The 19,041-nt window shown below is 43.1% G+C and overlaps 1 protein-coding gene across 1 annotated transcript in view; it reads left to right on the top strand.

Moving 5' to 3' along the window:
• Window positions 1-13,228: 13,228 nt before the first annotated feature.
• Window positions 13,229-19,041, top strand: part of gabrb4 (gamma-aminobutyric acid type A receptor subunit beta4) — a 52,555-nt gene continuing 46,742 nt past the window's right edge. The window contains exons 1-2 of the mRNA XM_004557323.3: window positions 13,229-14,528; window positions 16,510-16,604. Coding sequence (XP_004557380.1) covers window positions 14,449-14,528; window positions 16,510-16,604 — 175 coding nt within the window. The 5' untranslated portion in view covers window positions 13,229-14,448. The remainder of the gene's footprint in view (window positions 14,529-16,509; window positions 16,605-19,041) is intronic.

The following is a 19,041-nucleotide window of genomic DNA, read 5'->3' as shown; positions in this document are numbered from 1 at the left end:
AGTGCTGAGATACATCACAACAAGTTGCAAAAAACTATGATTTTTATTTTTTCATTCTTTGTAGTTTGAGGCTACAGTTAAAGGCTCTAAATTCTTAATAATAGCAACTGTTTCAAGGGTGAATATTAAGTGAAGATTTTATCTATATCTTTAGGATCACTAAATTTATCATTGTAACTCTGATGAACGATGACTTGGGAAACACATTGACTCACTGATAGATTATTTATATTAAAATAAAACTATACAAAGTACTACAATATTTCCAAAGCTATTAGGATGATTCAATAAGGATAATCTTTACTTGCTGTACCTCTAATGGTGAAATGCCATAAAACTATAACAATGGAACAAGTTTAGTACATCACCATGGCATAGCCCTCACTTCATTTTTTATTTTCATCTTTTTAAACTTTGTCTAAAATCTACAGCTTAGAAACTGATTCAACTGTGCATTACTTTAGAAAATTGTTGTATAGCTCAAATTGTAAAGGAAGGGTGTTTTCTTTGACTATGCACCACCTCTCCAATAAACTCCATGAAAATCTGTCAAGTTCTTTTCTACAAAGTTCTGCAAACAAGCTTCAAATAACTAATGTGCACTCTAAGAACCTTCGCTTTCTCTTAAAGAATTGTTTGACGTCTTGGGCCTCCATCACACAGGCCTAGACTGATTGGCAACCAACTCGCAACCAACTTTGCTTGATTTCCAAGAAAATCATTCACAAAGGAGGTGCTGTGCCAAAAACCTCCTTGTCATTGCTTTGGCCGAAAGCAGATTTCCTCAGTCACTCATAGTTTTTATTGAAGATGGTGACCTTTTGCCAAAAATTCACTAACTTGCCAGTTAGCACTGAAACTTCAAACTGAACTATTCATCTTCAGATTAAAAATGGGAACAATAAACTTTTCACACTTTCACTATGAGTCAGCTAGTAGCTGGTAAGCTGTTCCTAACAAGTCAGCATTTTCCATGCTAGGAATCGACGAGCGCTGCAATCTGCTGGTTACCAACGCAATTACAAGGAGATTTTTGGTGTGACACACGCTTTGTGAATGATTTCACCAAGGGACAACCAGCAGTCACTCACCAATTGGTCTGGGAATGCAGTTTTTGTTTCCTTGTGACTGATCTCTGGCCCTGTGTGACTAAGGCTCTACGTTTTACGTGTTGTATGTGTCAGACTATGTCTTTGTCCGAGGCAGTGACATCCCATAGTAGCCTTTGTGTATGATGTCATGTAAAAGCAGTTCATTTTAATGTTTTCTTTTTTTGTTTGGGATAAGAAATGCCTACATGTTAGCTAATTAGCGCTGCAGACGCTGCCGGCAAATTTGTTACCTACACACAAATCCAACTGACTGCTTTCTTATCTCCAGTGGAGATCCTAAGATCAGCTAATCAGCGTCTCACTGTATCTTAATATCTGCTGTACAGACTTGACTCTTGCATCAGTCTTCTTACTGAACTCACTAAGCAAGAAAATAAATAAGTCTATTTCTTTAAAAAAACAAACATCTGGGAAACAGTTATTTCCTTTTGTACTGCCTAAACCCCTTTGTGTTTATATCCTCATTACTCTTCCTGTGCTACAGATCCTTTTTTTTTTTTTTTTTTACTAATTTCTCTTTCTTATGAAAAGAAAAGATTAAATAAGATTATATTTGATTTATTGACTGAAAAGACCTAAAAATGTACTTTAAATGTCTTTATGTAGGGCTGCCATGCCATGTCAAGCTATAAAAAAATGATAACGTCCATTCACAGCTCATTTAGCAAAAAAGACAATATCTCTTCACATACCTGCCCGACAAAGTCACCGAGCCTCTGACTAATTTGCTTTATGACTTAGCCTGCTTCTCCGTGTCTGTGTGATAAGCTATGATAGTCACCTAATCTTGTAACTTCTGGCAGCTGTGAGCTATCTCATCAATTAAAAATTCCCATGGGAGGATCAGATCCCAAAAGGAATTACTAAAAAATATTATCCAATTATGATCTCCTTACAGCTGTGTAATTATGCTTGACCACAGTTCATGCTGCTGTGTGACGAGATGGAGAGGTAGCTGAAGTCCATCACTTTTTAATTAACCTGGATGAATGTGGTTTTAAAAAAAGCAAAAAACTTGCACTGGTCTGGTCCCGTGTGATCCCCAACCTGTGACATTTACTGAATAACTACAGCTGAGGTTGTGTTGACTTCTGCAAATGACTCATTTTTGGTTAAATGAACATAAAGGTGTGATGTAAGCTGTGGCTGACTGAATTCATTTTAACACAAGTGGTTTCTACTCTAATTGTCTTTAGAGGTGGGCAGATCAATCCAAATATTAATAGTTGGTAACAGATCGACAGTAGCGTGTTAGCATCGATACTTTGTTTCTATTCTCTATGTTCAGTATGTATTCCTCTGACTTTTTTTCCTTGGAAATAAAAAATATATATACCTCACACATGTACTATGAAAAACGTCTGAACCTTTTTGTGTTGACTTTAAACAACAGAGGTTTAGGAACAGGCGCATTTACGCTTCAGTTCGTCAAAAAAACCCAGTTTCAAAATATGTAAAAAGCTGAGAGGTGTGTTTTGTTGTATGAACTAATTACTGTGGAAAGTAAAAATAACGGGCATTTAGTGCTCATGAAAATGTGTTTAGAATTTGCAAATTAATGATGATTCATCTCAATAAATCATGACACACCACTTTCCACTACAAAAGCTGCTTTATAGGTTAGTATAAGTATCGGTATCAATATTGGTATCGGCAGTACTGGCCCTGGGATCGATACCAAAATTCGCAGTATCGAACAGCACGACTTTTCTTATAGCCCTGGTGAGTTATGTGGTTGCAAAGCATGAAGAAAGTTGAGTGTGTTTCTAAAAAAAAGCACATAAATAAATGGAGCATGCTACACACGTCCCGTGTAATGGGACCCGTGAGACGCATGCTGATGGAATGTCCTTTGGTTCCAGGGAGACTCCAAAGTGCACAAGGACCGGGTCCAAAACGGACAAGAAGCAGCAAGTTGCAAAGCAGGCTTATCCTCCTTTAGTGTCACTACTTGTCCCTGTTTATATTTTCTATCTCTTTGTTTGCTTGTGTACCGACACACCGCTCTGTGCTGCCTGCACCTACAGCACCTCACATCACTATGCTAACTCCTCTCTATGGACTTAAAAGCTTTTTCAATGCGTCTGAAAATATTTATGAATCTAAACACAGTTATTTTGCTCTGGCAACTGAGTGCCAGTGGTGAATGCCTGCAGAAGCCGACCTATAGAGTCATATTTGCAGACTCAAGCATAAAAGTCCATTTGGACGGAGACTATTGACTCAGTATTGGGAGGATGGCTAATGGCACTAAAAGAGCATGTTTTTGTGCCGAGATGGATTAGGTTTTCCCACCAGCACACGACGTGCCGTGCTGCCCATTTTCAAAAACATGAGCAGGACTGTATAATCTTAAGGGACAAATAATTATTGCGTGTACAAATGCAGTGTGTGTGCGTGCGTCTGTGTGTGCGCGCAGGTGGCTTTGATTGATTTTCAATCCATTCCTTCTTTTTCAGCTCAGCTGCGAGGCACATTGTTTAAGGTCTATTTCATATTGTAAATTAATTATTTTCTGCTGGAATTGTATTAGTGTGTGTGTGCATATGTGTGTGTTTGAGTGTCTGCTCTGCATGCATTTACTTTGTTATTGCAAGCAAAATGACATGGCACAGTATTATTTCCCATCTACAATATCCAGACCTCACGCGTGTGTTTTTTGTTGTCGTTGTTGAATGCATCAGCTCCGCGGCCGCTGCAAATGCATCTCCAGTGTCAATCACATTTCTTTGAATTTGGAAGACGGAGAGCAGGAGATGGAGGGAGGAAGCAGGGGTGGAGGTTACAAGGTGGCTACTCCTCACTCACAGTTGCTTGTTAAAAAAAAAAAAAAAAAATCAAAATTCAAAAATCTTAAAATGCAGTTGTGTGCACTGGAAAGCCTCTGCTCGCTGAATTTCAAAATACCTTTGGCACCATTGTTTTTTTCCCCTCCTGTGTGTATACAAGCTGCAAGCAGTCACGCAGCTGTTTCCATGGCAATATCTATCTGTGTGAGGAATTCATTAACCCTTTCTCGCAGGAGTTCCATGTAGAAATCCCACGTAGAATGCAGATGGGGGGTGTGGGGGGGGGGGGGGGGGGGGGGGGGGATGCTACAGTGCTATTTTTGACAAAACCTACTATTTATGAAGTGCAACGCATTTTTTTTTAGTATATAGTGGAGAATCCATGTCTGCTTTAGTATTGACATCCATTGTTTCCGTGTTATCCAGACACCAAAGGCTGTATTGCAACAGGCTCTGACATTTGGACGTAAGGAAAACTGAAGTGATGACACTTTGAATGCAAATAAGGGCATCACATGAGCTACCCTTTGCCAGATGGATAGCAGAATAACCCTTTGCGGCTTGAAGCCAATCCTCAGAGAAACATAGTAAGGCTGCGTTTGATAAAAGATAAATCAGTGGCATGCTGAAGTCTGGAAGGAGAAATATATATATGGCACGTGCATGCCAACAGCATGTCCTTAGAAACTGTTACATCCGCTTACTCTAACGCTAAGACAAAGACTGAGCCTGCTAAAGACCTCCCTGGGTGTTGTTGGCATTACAGACATGCTACTTTGATATTGATAAACCATTGAAGAAGACTAACCTGATGCCAGACCTTTACAAACACTTAATTATTCATTGTGATTGTATCAATAAAAGGCCACAAAGGTCTGCTTAAATATGCCCCCCCCCCCCCCCCCCCCCCCCAAAAAAAAGTGCTATAAAGTGAAATAGTGCACTGAGGGCTGCAGAGGGACACGGGTGAGGTAAGGGACAGAATTACAGATTCCTATTAGTGCTTCTCCTCCATCAATAGCTATTTAGCATCAAGTGTTGCACCTCGCCCATGCTAATTTTGGAGTTGGCGTGCCATGTGACTGCTTGAGATGTGCACTCATCTGGTGTGTGGAGGACAAATGAGCGTTTCAGGTCAGTTAGTTGTGTGCCGCATGCAGGGGTTGCGAGCCTTTAGTTTTGTCACTTCAAAGAATGAACAGGTAAGAGTGTGTTAAAGCTGCCGGCCTCCTGCGGACTGTGCCACACGAAGCTGCACAGAAACACACGGGGTGGGTGGGTGAGGGGGATTATTTTACAATTATGATGATACATGTAACCTTTGCTTAATCTCATTAATTATTCAACTCCCCCACCCCCTCCCCGAGGACAAGCGCCACATGTCATCATTTTTTATCTTAAAAAAAAGAAGAAGAAGATAGATACTACATTTTAGCTCATTTCCTTCAGGCTCTCTTGTTTTTATGGCCAATCAGAACATATCTGTTAATTTCCAGTTATGTTGGAATATGCTGCTGTGAGCTCACCAAACATCAGAAATAAACAAATCGAGCCGTGTGTGGAACACCCAGTGTGTTCGGTTTTGATGAGCGTGTTTAATAATCACCAACAGATGTCATTCACGCCAGTCTGAGGTCACGAATCATGAGCAGGATTTCCACTTAGCATCCTGCAGTTCATACTTTATCTGAGCAGAGGTGGATTATTCATGTGATGCATCTGTCTGACTTGTTTACATGTATTTTTTTTCCTTTCTCCCCTGCAGTAACCCAAGGCGGACAGAACGGAAGCATTAACGCGCATTTCTTTCTTTCTTGTGTGCAATCCACGGTTTGAGTGTAAACAGCGCTCCTCACAAGTATTTGGAACACTGCGGTGCAGTTCAGCCTCAATGAGCAACACACTGCACTTTGATTGGGCTTTCTGTGGTAGCATAGCAACAATTGCCTGGTAGCCTGCTTCAAGGTAGTGCTTCAGAGTCGTGTGCCGTGTGCTTTCAAAGCCTCCGATCTCATCGCTGCGGTCAATGAGCGGCGTGATGCACACTGATGTTAAACCTTGGTTCTCTCAGAGGTTTGCAGCGAGCGCGAGGTGGTGAGCTCCCGCAGTGCCGCTTTGACCTATGAGTGTAATCATAGTTTATTATGGCGAACAGAGGAAAAATCATAGAAAAGTCATGCAGTGCATACATCCAGTGCCAAAACAAAATGCTCTGCTGCACCTGGCGCTGTGCTTTTGCATGGGCTAAATGCTTCAGCTCTGCTCTGACTCTAGGGGCCTTTTGGAGGGTTGTCCAAGTCATTCTTAATTAGGTCATGAGTCAGGAGGGCAGCAAAGCTCAGTTTGGCTTGTGTGTATCTGCTTGTGTTTGAAGACCTGAAATCACCTGTGGATCTTTGAATGCTGCTGTCAGACTTGTGTGTCTATTTGCACTCATCTTGATCCCATCACTCATATATATAAATGCACTATATTGGCAAAATTATTCAAAAGTATTCAGGTGTTCCAATCACTTCCATGGCCCCAAGTGTATAAAATCAAGAACGTAGCCATGCAGACTGCTTCTAAAAACATTTGTGAAAGAATGGATCCCTCTCAGGAGCTCAGTGAATTCCACAGTGGTACCATGATCAGAATCAGAATCAGAATCAGAAAGGGTTTTATTGCCAAATGGTGCTTCAGTGCAAACATACTGTTATAAATACTGTTATAAATTAAGCTTAAATAGACATGAAAATAAAAATGAGAATAAGAATTAAAAGTGCTAAGTAGATAGATAGATATATACATGAGTGCAGGTGGTGATCGGTGCCAAACATGAAATGATGCAGTGAACACAGCGTAGGGTCATGTGTTAGTGGTGGGAACAGTCATACGGTTATTGTTCATGTGTCCAACAGCAGAGGGGAAGAAACTGTTCTTATGGCGAGAGGTTCTGGTGCGAATGGACCGGAGCCTCCTGCCTGAGGGGAGCAGGTCAAACAGACTGTGTCCAGGGTGAGAAGGGTCAGCTGAGATCCGAGCTGCACGCCCCAGTGTCCTGGAGGTGTACAGGTCCTGCAGAGATGGGAGTCTGCAGCCAATCACCTTCTCAGCAGAGCGCACAACACGCTGCAGTCTCTGTTTGTCCCTGATAGTGGCTCCAGCGTACCACACGGTGATGGAGGAGGTGAGGATGGACTCGATGATTGCAGTGTAGAATTGCATCATCGTCCGTGTTGGCAGGTTGAATTTCTTCAGCTGCCTCAGGAAGTACATCCTCTGCTGGGCTTTCTTAATGACGGAGGTGATGGTGGGCTCCTACTTCAGGTCCTGGGTGATGGTGGTACCCAGGAAGCGGAATGAGTCCACAGAGGTGATGGGGGTGTCAGTCAGGATGATGGGGGGGAGTGGAGCTGTGTGCTTCCTGAAGTCCACAATAATCTCCACTGTCTTCTGGGCATTCAGCACCAGGTTGTTGTGGCTGCACCAGGACACCAAACGTTCTACCTCCCTCCTGTAGGCAGACTCATCCCCGTCCGAGATGAGTCCAATAACGGTGGTGTCATCTGCAAACTTGATTAGCTTGACAGACTGGTGGGTGGAGGTGCAGCAGTTAGTATACAGGGAGAAGAGCAGGGGAGAAAGAACACAGCCCTGAGGGGAGCCGGTGCTGATGGTCCAGGAGTCCGAGACATTCTTTCCCAGCCTCACATGCTGCTTCCTGTCCGACAGGAAGTCAGTGATCCACCGGCAGATGGGATCAGGCACATTCATCTGGGAAAGCTTGCCTCGGAGATGGTCTGGAAGGATGGTATTGAAGGCAGAGCTGAAGTCCACAAACAGGATCCTGGCGTAGGTTCCTGGGGAGTCCAGATGCTGCAGGATGAAGTGTAGGGCCATGTTGATGGCGTCATCTACAGACCTGTTGGCTCTGTATGCAAACTGCAGGGGGTCCAGTAGGGGGGCCGTGAGGGTCTTGAGATAGGAGAGAACCAGGCGCTCAAAAGACTTCATGACCACAGATGTCAGAGCCACGGGTCTGTAGTCATTTAGTCCAGTGATCCTAGGTTTCTTGGGGACAGGGATTATGGTAGAGGACTTGAAGCAGGCAGGCACATGACATGCCTGCAGTGAGGAGTTGAAAATGCCAGAAAACACTGGGGCCAGCTCGTTTGCACAGTGTCTGAGGGTGGCAGGAGACACACCGTCTGGGCCGGGAGCTTTTCGAGCATTCAGACTCTTAAACTGCTTCCTCACACCTGCTTCACGAATATGAAGAGTTGTGGTGGGAGGAGGTGGTGTGAAATCCTCTTTTGTGTGGGGTGAGGAGGGGGTGTTGTAGGTGAAGTGTTTGAAGGTGGTGATGGCTCTATGGAGGGGGGAGAGGTGGGGGAATGAGTGTCCAAAGTGCCTCTATTGTTGGGGCCGTTGGAGGTGTGAAGGCTGCCTGATGACTCGTCAAAACGGCAGTAAAAGTTGAGTCATTCTCTGAGATCTGCTGCTGCATCTTCTCAGAGTGCTGATGTTTAGCAACATCCACTTCTTTAGTGAACCTGTACTTGGCCTCTCTGTAGCAGTCCCTGTCTCCGCTTCTGAATGCCTTTCTCTTTTCCAGCCACAGCTTTTTGAGTTTAGGAGTAAACCAGGGTTTGTCATTGTTATAACTCACCCTGGTGCGTGATGGCACAATGCTGTCCTCACAGAAGTGGATATAGGAGGTGACAGTGTCCGTAAACTCGTCCAAGCTGTTAGAAGCAGCCTTCATTGTGTCCCAGTCTGTAGACTCCAAACACGTGCGAAGCTCCTCCACAGCCTCGTTGATCCACAGTTTTTTGGTCCTCACGACAGGTTTGGGGAGCTTCAGCCTCTGTCTGTACGCGGGGATTAGGTGGATCATGACGTGGTCAGAAAGTCCGAGTGAAGCGCGGGGCACCGCACGATAGGCCCCGCTGATCGTGCTGTAACAGTGGTCTAATGTCTAGTGGTCTCCTCTCTGGTCGGGCATTTAATATACTGCTTGTATTTGGGAAGCTCATGGCTCAGATTGGCTTTGTTAAAGTCCCCAAGAGCAATGATGAGAGAGTCCGGGAATGTCCGCTCCATGTGCAGTATCTGCTCCGCGAGTGCGCACTGAGCTGCCTGCGCATCCGCATCTGGCGGGATGTAAACAGCGGCCAGGATGAATGAAGCAAACTCCCGCGGAGAATAAAACGGTTTGCAGTGAATAAAAAGGTATTCCAGAGAGGAAGAGCAGTGCTGAGCAATCACTGTTACATCTGTGCACCAGCCACTATTAATGTAGAAGCAGACACCTCCACCTTTGGTCTTACCAGAGAGAGAGGCCTGCCGGTCCGCGCGCAGCAGATGAAAGCCCTCCAGCTTGAGCGCGCTGTCCGGGATGTCCTCACAGAGCCACGACTCCGTAAAACATAAGACACAGGAGGAGGCAAAGTCTCTGTTCATGCTTCTCATCAGGGCCAGCTCATCTATTTTATTCCTGAGTGAGCGAACATTGGAAAGGAAGATCCCAGGAAGAGCAGTTCGCAGTCCACGTCTCCTCAGACGCACGAGTGCGCCGGCTCGCTTACCTCTCTTTCGGCGTCTCACTTTCCTGATCAGAGTCTGCAGTAAATCTGTCGCAGATGCGACAAATATTGGAAGTAAATCCACAGGTGTTGTAGTCCTGTAGTTAAGAAGCTCTTCTCTAGTGTAAGAATATCCAGAGGAGTGCCCAGACACAGAAGTTATGCACAAAAACAAAACAGAAGTAACGCACTGAAGCACCAGGGCATCCATACGCGGCGCCATCTTGGATATCAATCAATAAGTGATAGGATGCCACTTAACAAAGTGGAAGCAACTGGGAACAGCTAAGCCATGAAGAGATTCATCATGTAAACTCACAGAGCAGGGTCAGCGGATGCTGAGGTGCATAGTGTGTAGAGGTTAGCAGCTTTCTGCAAAGTGAATTGGTGCACACCTCCACATTTCATTTGGCCTTCAGATTAGCTCAAAAACAGTGTGTAGAGAGCTTCATTGGAATGGGTTTCAATGACCAAGGAGCTCCATTCAAGCCCAATATCACCAAGCACAATGGTGTTGTAAAGCACTCCGCCACTGGACTCTAGAGCGGTGGAGACGAGTTTTCTGGAGTGACGAATCACGCTTCTCTGTGTGGCAATCCAATGGACAAGTCTAGGTCTGATGGTTGCCAGGGAAATGATACTTGTCTGACTGTGCCAGGAGTAAAGTTTGTGGATGGTGGATTATGGTGTGGTTTGTATTTCAGGGGCTGGGCATGCACAGAGTCCTGACCTCAAACAGATAGAAGACCTTTGGGATGAATTAGAACAGAGACTGCGAGCCTGGCCTTCTCATCCAACATCAATGTATGACCTCACAAATGTGCGTCTAGAAGAATGGTCAAAAATTCCCAGAAACACACTCCCAAACCTTGTAGAAAGCTTTCCCAGGAGAGCTGAAGAGCTGCAAAGGGTGGGTCAACATCATAGTAAATGCTAAGAATTTGAATTTGAAGGCATATGAGCAAATACTTTTGACACGTATTTATGAGAATATTGTAAAGCCTGGTTTCCAGTTTCAGACCAACATTGCTATCTTTCCAAATATTCAGCCTCTTCAGGTCATCAAGCTTCTGTCCTTAAACTAGTCACAGGGATCCCTCTTACAGTGAGAATGAACAAACATGAGCTAAAGCTTTTGTTTCACCTCACAGTTAAGGACTTCATTGCTGTAAATTAAACCCCTTCGCGAGAAGCCTTGATTGTGTTCTTTAATCAGAGGGAGTGTAAAAAATCCCACAACAAATTAATGTTAAATGAACTCTCATTAAGTTCCCTCCCCCCCACCACCATTGAAAACACACCTATCCACTCATGTCCCAGACTGATGGTGAAGTTGTATGAAGAAAGGATAAAGCATGTTGTCTAAACACTTGAGTTAAACATACAGCATCATGTGTTACTAAGAGTCGATTGGGGCGTTTGACTGATGCCTATGAACAGCAAGAGGAAAAGCGAGTGACTGGAAGGCACCAATGCATTAACCATGTGATACTATTTATATCTGAGGAGCAAGGGTGACCCAGTAACTCACACGTGTTATGCAACATATGAATGGCGCAAAAAAAAAAAGTGCATGGAACATGCACATCTCAGGGACTTGGGTCTCCTTGTCATAGATGCCAATGAGAGTTAATCGCATTAATCAGGGAATGCTGTGGATGGGAGAGAAAAACTGTCTATAATGTAGAGCAGACTGTGCATGCCCAGACACAGGAAGTATTCATCTAGCTTGCTGTCAGACAGGTTTCAACTCCATATTACGCTCCATTATATACTGCCACTGCTCCACTGTGGCTCAAAAACGTATCCTATGAGAGCTGAACTGCCTTCAAATGAAACACATGTGGACAAGTAGCACTTATCAAACCTACAATTCCTGTTGCCTTGGCACGTAGACATGAGCAGACCAATTAAAAATGAGAATACATTGAGCTAGTTTGTCTTCAAAGAAAAAACGTGAACATTTTAGCGTTGAACGTCTCGCTTCTTTTGAAACCAGATATCACATGTGAGAGATGGACCCAACTAAAAATGTTCGCTAGTTAATCACAAGTTAGCCTCACTCGAAACCATTCCCTGTTTTGTCATCACTTTGAGTCCAAATAGGACCACATTCAAAATAATGAACTTTATATTCTATTAAATATACTATAAAACGACATACTGAGACAACTAACACATGAGGAGAGTGTTTATTGAGGCACTTCAGTTGCACAAACAGAGGAGTAGCCCCCTGCTGGCCATCGCAAAAATGCACATTACAGGATTCACTTTCCCAATGGAGGATTTGCTTCTTTTATGTACAGTTGAAAATCAACCTTAAGCTATAGCTAGGCATTAATCATTAATTAGAACATCTACAATCATCTTGTACTCGTAAACTAATAATGAGGAAACTAGTGACTCTAATTGTATCACTGTTATACTTTCATTTTTTTTGATAAAGAAAAAAATAACAGACATGATCATTAAATGATCCTGAGAAACAATGTCCAATTATTGTTAATATGAGTTTTTAGGGCCATTCAAAATCACTTCTCAAGTATCCAGGTTTATGACAGGAGAAATATTCTGCAGAAAAACAAAACAAAACTAGTGTTCAGCTGCCAAGTGTTTCCAACATCATGAACAAACTAACACTCAGTTTGCTGAATCAGATGCTTTACACCAGATTTGGAGCAATCACACTTTCAAGCTTGTCTGACTATCAGCTCCTGTGATGCAACAAGTATGAGTGTGTGTGAGAGCCAGTCGTAATTGCCAAGCCCTTGGGTTTCAGGTCACAGTCAGTCATGATCTTACCAAAGTCTTTTTTAGAATATTTATTATATAATTGAATGCATCTGGTGTTACTCAGTATATAAATAGCGATGCAATAGCGATGATGGTTATGATGGTCAGAGACAGGCCGCTCAATGGTCTCTTCCGAAGCTAAAGCCAAAATACAGCAGTGGCATGCTTTATTGTGTACATTTAAGCATCGGTTAAAATAGGAGATTAAACGGGATAACTATTTTCCTTCTCTGCCACTTCCTTACCCTTTTGGCTCAGTGCTGTGACATCACCTGTGGGGGAGGGACAAAGTGAAATTTCCTTAGAATGGAGGACAGCAGAGTTGAGGCAGAAGCAGCAACAAATGCTTTGAGTGTGCTGAAAAAGACATTAAAAGGAGAAAAAAAGCAAGAAAGGAAGAAACTAGAGACTGGTTGCCTGGTTATTCGTGACAGTGCTTGTGGCCATGACAATGACGATGATGAGGCGGTTAAAGTACAGTGCGAAACCCCGAGTCACACCACATTTCGTTCTTGCATGCATTTAATGTAACACAAATGCCTCGGTGGTCAGCTTCATCAGTCGCTGTTTGCTTTTGTCCCACTGACACCACAACGGCGACAGAGCCGGGTCTGCTCCTTTAAACGAGCCTTTGCGCATAGCCTTCGAATCACCACAACTGCATCAGTGCTGGCTGGGTTGCCTAGCAACTGGACAGCACAGAGATCCCTGAAGAATACCTCTTCCTCTGTATAAAACACAAGCTCGTGTGATTCTCCGATTGTGGTGTGCGCGTGTTGCCAATTTCCCAGTGTTTATGTTACTAATACGGGGGGGAAAACATGCTGAAGAGGAATGAAATAAATAAATAAATTCGACGTGCGTGTTTCCATGCCGTGGGTGCGCTCGCGAGTGTGCCCGCATGCATGACTTGTGTGTGGGTGAGCGCCTTCATGCGTAAGTGCGCGTGTTTCAGAAATGTGGCAAAGTGGAAGAAACGCACGGAAACGCACCGGCACACACTTCCAGCATCCTAATGGGCTTCAGAGAGACAATTCAGCGCATGAACAGCCTGTCGCTAAGGAATTCACCTTAGGTGTCCCCCTCCCTCCTCACCCCTTAGTAGGATATTTTATTTTATTTTAAAAGCAGAGATCCAAAAAGAAAAGAAAAGAAAAAACAGAAAGAAAACACAGGAGACGAGATTCCCTCATCATATCTCTTTGGTCATTGGTTCGGTGTTTCCAGGAGAAGACCACCGGACCCTAATAACGTATTCAAGCGCCATTTAACGCCGGGCAGCGGAGGCAAGTGGACTTTTCGAATAGGTTTGCGTCTTTAACATGTAGGCTAATCCGACGTTGTGACACATTGCATTTGGCGTATCGGGGGGGCCATCCATATTTCTCGGCATCTAATTTTTTTCTCCACCAGAGGAGTGATATAGCCTGCTCTGACGTCTGCATCAGATATTACCCAGTGCTTTTTCAATGTGCATTTTCCCCTCAGTGACTTTGCGCTGATCTACATCATCATCATCAGCAGCAGCAACAACAGAGGGGGAAGACAAAAAAAAGAAAAGAAGCGGGGGAATGAAGATTTAATTTTTTTCTTTTCTTTTCTTTCTTTTTTTTGTAATACAAACCCACCGCTCCCCTCCAGACGACGCGCGTTTCCAAGCTCAAACAAATATCTTTTAACAACATCACGTTGTGGAATAGTCTGGCGCCAGAGCATCGCTGGAACCATGCCTCATCTGCAGATTTGGACTGGGAAATTTCATCCACCAATTTGATCGTCAAGAGGCTGCTGCTCAGTCACTCATGCCCGTGTTTGTTTGGTTTGTTTGTTTTTAAGGGGGAAGAACACTTGTCATCACTTTTTAAAAGTATTAGGTATGCCGTTTTTTGAGCAAGATGTCTGATCTTCTGGTGTTGGTCGAGGGGCTCTGTGACCTGCACGGATTTCCATAGCCGGGGAAGAAGCAGCGGGGGCCAATTACCAGATTTTTTCTTTCTTTTCTTTTTCTTTTTACCCCCATCCCTAAAGCATATTTTAATGAAGACATCGCATGCATAGATGTAGGCTAGTTTATTCGGCATTTTTAAAAGGCAATTATTTTTTGATTGCCGATTTTTACTTTGTGCATTTTCGGGAGGACCACTGGACCGGTTGGATTATAGGAACTATATAGAAGGATTTGTGGAGATGTTGGGTCGCCAAGAAGATAAATTATGTGGAATTTTCTCTGCTCTGGCGGCTTTGTCCTTCGTATGCTTTGTTCAAAGGTAAGAAAATGTCGCTTGGAAGAAAAAGAAGAAAAGAAATTACGAACTGTCACACCCGTAGACGTGATTACCGGTCAATAAAAGGCTCAGATGTGGCAAATCGCATTAACGGGGTACCCAGGCCTACTTATTAGGGGCATTGCTGCCGATATATGCCCTATTAGACGGCGCTTTGGCGCGCGCGAGCGTAAAAACATGCGCGTGCACAACCAGAAGCCCATTGTGAAACGTAACCTACTCCCGATATCAAAATGGGGATATACGTGTGTGTGTGTTGTCTGGGGAGACTGTGTAAAATGACAGCCCTGAGTAGGCACTGTAGGCTTGAGCGATGATTAAGCGATACAATCAATCAGCCGATCATCGATTGATTACGCTGTTCTAAGCAGCTGTCCGCAGCTGTGAACTACAGCACTGTATCCAGCAAGCAAAACCCTTTTAATTTTCAACGCCAACTAATGTTCGTATTCATACTGCTGTCGCCCACTTGCTCCTTTTTGTATATTTATATACGTGTTTCAATCTGATTTTGAGAAGGAATCCTGGCGGGTTGTCATCCTCTGCTGCTCTCCACATAGATGACAGGGTAGCCCTTTAACGTTGCAACGTATTTTTTTTTTAATTCATGTGCCATGGCTTTTAAATGTTTACACCATTGCCAAATTACTGCACAAGACTTCATGGATAACGTCTCAGTGTCAGTCTCCTGATCAGTTCCGTAGTTGTTTTGATCTTAGAGGAACTGATGTAGCTTTCATCCCTTGTGGCCTACTCCTTTTTCATGGTCTGCAGCAACCTGCAGCTTCCCTTATGAGAGTGAAATGCTCACTGAGAACACTGGGCTGCACCTTTTGACATCTGATTCCATTACAATAGTCTGACCCAAGCAAATGAAAGGGTTTGATTTTTGCAGATTCCCTCATGATGCTGTCAGGTGTCAAACCCTCCGGCCCTGCAACTGCCCAGCTTGATGAACAGCTGCACTGCCTATGAGCTAATTGAACAGTGATTCCCTGACTGAGCCGTGGGCAGTAGTGCTCCTGCCATACCAAGGGAGCAATTTACCCCCCTCACACACGCATGCATGCACACCCTCCCTCTACACTCATTCAGCCCCTTCCTTGTAATAGGGAACCTCAGCTGGAGAGCTGCTCTCTGCTAGGTGATGCAGGTCATGGCACCAATGTTATAGATGCCACTCAGACTAGAGTGGACTATGCAGTTCCTCCTGGGAGAGGTGGTCTGTCTCCGGGCTCAGACTGATGAGGCCCGTGCTTCTGACGGCACGATGGGAGGCTTTTTGCTATAACCTCGTGCTTATTAAAACACACGCCACTGAATCACGCTGGGCTTTTAGCTGATGGCGAGTCAAATAAACTGTGACGTTGTTACACTTAACACCATTGTTTCTGAAGGACTGGCATCAATATAAAACGTTTGACAGGTGCACCATCATTGCACCCCCTCAACCGATTTGATGAATATGCTGTAGGTGGGGCAGAGGGGGATAATGCACAATGCAAAGCACGTTTTTCAAGCATTTCCAGTTATGATACAAACATGGGATTGTTTTAACATTTTATCAGGTGCACCTCAGAGTAACACAGAAAATAAAAAAGCATCTGCATGGATTTAATTCTTTGCAGTGCTATTTTCTTTGCGTTTTGATTAAATCTGGAGTCTGGTAGTGAAATAATGTTTACTTTGAAGGACGTGGGATGCACGCGTGGATGGGATTATTTGTAAGCGAGGTGTTGTTTAACATCCAAAGTCCCCTTCTGCCCTTTTGCTAACACCTTATCAGGGCTTCCTTTTCAAATGTGACATTTGAAAAGGAATATAGAGTATGTGCAGCACAGTTTTCAGGCTACTATCACTCAGTAGGTGTGCTGCAGAGATGCGTAATGTTTGTGATAAAAGTATTGGACACTTCTGCTTTTGCTGCTTAAAAATGCCTCTTGGATTTTCACCTCCCCTCCAGCTCCTCCATTGGAAGCGCCGGCATGTCTGTGGCCAAGACCACCGTGGACAAGTTGCTGAAGGGATATGACATCCGTTTAAGGCCTGATTTTGGAGGTACGTGTCATGATTACATCTGTTTATGGGTCGAGGGTCTTAACAATTCAAGGTTTGGTCATGATGATATCTACGAGTCATCCCTAAGCCGAGAGCTGCCGAAGAGTTGGCCTGTGGCAAAAAAAAAAAGAAATGGGGATGAGCTTTGAAGTGACTGCTACCATGTCATTACTATGCATCTATCCACATAATCGAAGATGGCTGCTCCTCTAGAAGTAGGGCATACATGGAGACGAGCCGTCAAACGCTATGTCTTTTAAAATCTGGCAGACTGAATGCACTGATTTTCAATACTTTTCTGAATGCACTTCTGATTAGAGATGTTTTATGGCCTCTGCGTTGCACATTACGCCATACATTTGGCCCATTAACTTTTACTGGAAATTATGCATTTGCTCATTACAATAATGTTTGCTTTTATGATTCTTTAAAGTATACAACACGGAGGACAACTCGTTCTTGTTTGCTACGTAGAGTGATTGTTTTACTGAAGCTATTTAACTAAAGCGGAAGTATGAAAATAGCTGGACAATCTATATTAATTTGTTGGTACTTTAATAGGTAATTCGTTGGGTCTCTTTTGTGTAAAATGAAGGTTTGGGGAAAAAAAATCAATAAGAATTAAAGCTTTTCTTTTGCAAATTAAGTAGATCATGTGTACTTACAATGTACAGGATGAAAAGCCAGTGGTTGGTTTCCTTTTGACATTTAAGTTATTGAGATAACATAAAGTTAACATTTCCAGCTGTGGCAGCGTTGCTTTTGTTTTGCTGTAAAAAATGTTCAGGGTTGTAGATTTGATTGAATTTCATTTCAAATGTAAACAGACATACATTTGCATACATTTAGGAGGCTTATTTGGCTGATAGTGGTTTTCTTTAACATACATGATCTAAATTACGCTTATTAAATAGATGCACACTGTTCACCAGTACCTTTTTTAAAATATGCTGCAGGCTGCAGCTTGTCAGCCCTGTGACTACACTACACTTGATGAGAATGAGAGCAAGCAGTGAAAAACATATAGCAGGTGTGCCTCCTCATATAACCTTCGTCTGGTTGGCTGCTCTGATGAAGGCTTATGTGCCAAGATGCGTTAGGCTGATGTTAGCTATTGTAACAAAACAAAAAAAACCAACCAAACAAACAAACAAACAAACAAACAAACAAACAAACAAAAAAAGAAAAGAAAAGAAAAGAAATTTTTATTTTTTTTTAAATATGCTATGTTATAGTTGAGGTTAGGTCTTTGTTCTGTGTTTTGGAGTGCTGCCATTCCAGAGTTGTTTCAAAGACTCAGTGAAAGGAAATAAGACAAAGCAGCAACGAAATGCCATTTTCACTTTGCTTCCGACTGTTGAAACAAGCTCGTTATGCCTAGCAGTAGTTTTGGACATTGCACATTTCATTTTAGTTTTGCAGCCAATTTCAGTTGGGATATTATCACCCAGCAAGACCCAGCCCCGTTTGACAATATTAAATATCACTCAAATACAAACAAATGTTTCAAAGTCAATGTTTCTGCAACAGATTCACACATTCCTCGGTCCCATTTATGTAGCGCCATAGCTGTGTAGCTGGTGCTTGCAAATGCCAAGTCTATTGTGTTTTCTCTCTGGCGTTTTAATTTGTGCTTTCATGACAGTTGGCAGCAATTTGAAGAGTGTTTCGGGTCTGAACTCATCCTTATTGTCCCGCTCACCAGCAACAGTTTTGTAGCTCACCAGTTCCGCCATTCAAAGCAGACAAAAGAATTAAATGTGACCAAGAACTGTTGAATCTGTGTAGCGTTTTTGCTGTTGTTAAAGGTCAGAAAAGACAAAAAAAGCTGGATTCGGCATGTCGAATTGGCAAGCAAGCAACAATCACTTTACTTCGCCATAATGACTTACATAATATATAAAAACACAATGCCATAATTCCCATCGCATATCTCTTGTGGGTGAATTACCAAAGTATGTATTAAATATCAGAATATAATCAGGAATTTTGTGCATAGATTTTGAATAAAAATAAAGGTTTCTGTTCCGAAATGTTCAATGTTAAGAAGATATAGGCAGCGTTTTGTGTTACGTGAATGATTTCATTTTTGTGCAGCTGAGAAATCAGCAATGTTTTAAATTAATAAACAAATGGATTAACACTGCAGCATCCTCTTTTATCTCTATATTACCATCAATTCAAGTAATTGCCTTGATTTCTGGTTCGACATTGAATGATATTAAATATCTATATTGATATTGATTGCCTAAAGATTTGTTAGTCACAGGCTGCTATTCTGTAGCAAGCTGCGAATGTGTTGGAGTAAGTAGAGCAAGTTTTAAGGAGTGAGCATCCCAGGCAGGGAGTAGCTGTGCTTTACCCTCGGGCCAGAGAGCTGTAGTCCATCATGTCTTGATATTTCCAACATCACTCAGCTGCTTCTGCTGTGCTACTG

This window comes from Maylandia zebra, linkage group LG10 (assembly GCF_041146795.1).
Source record: "Maylandia zebra isolate NMK-2024a linkage group LG10, Mzebra_GT3a, whole genome shotgun sequence".
NCBI classification, from domain to species: Eukaryota; Metazoa; Chordata; class Actinopteri; order Cichliformes; family Cichlidae; genus Maylandia; species Maylandia zebra.
This window is presented reverse-complemented; position numbering and strand designations above follow the sequence as displayed.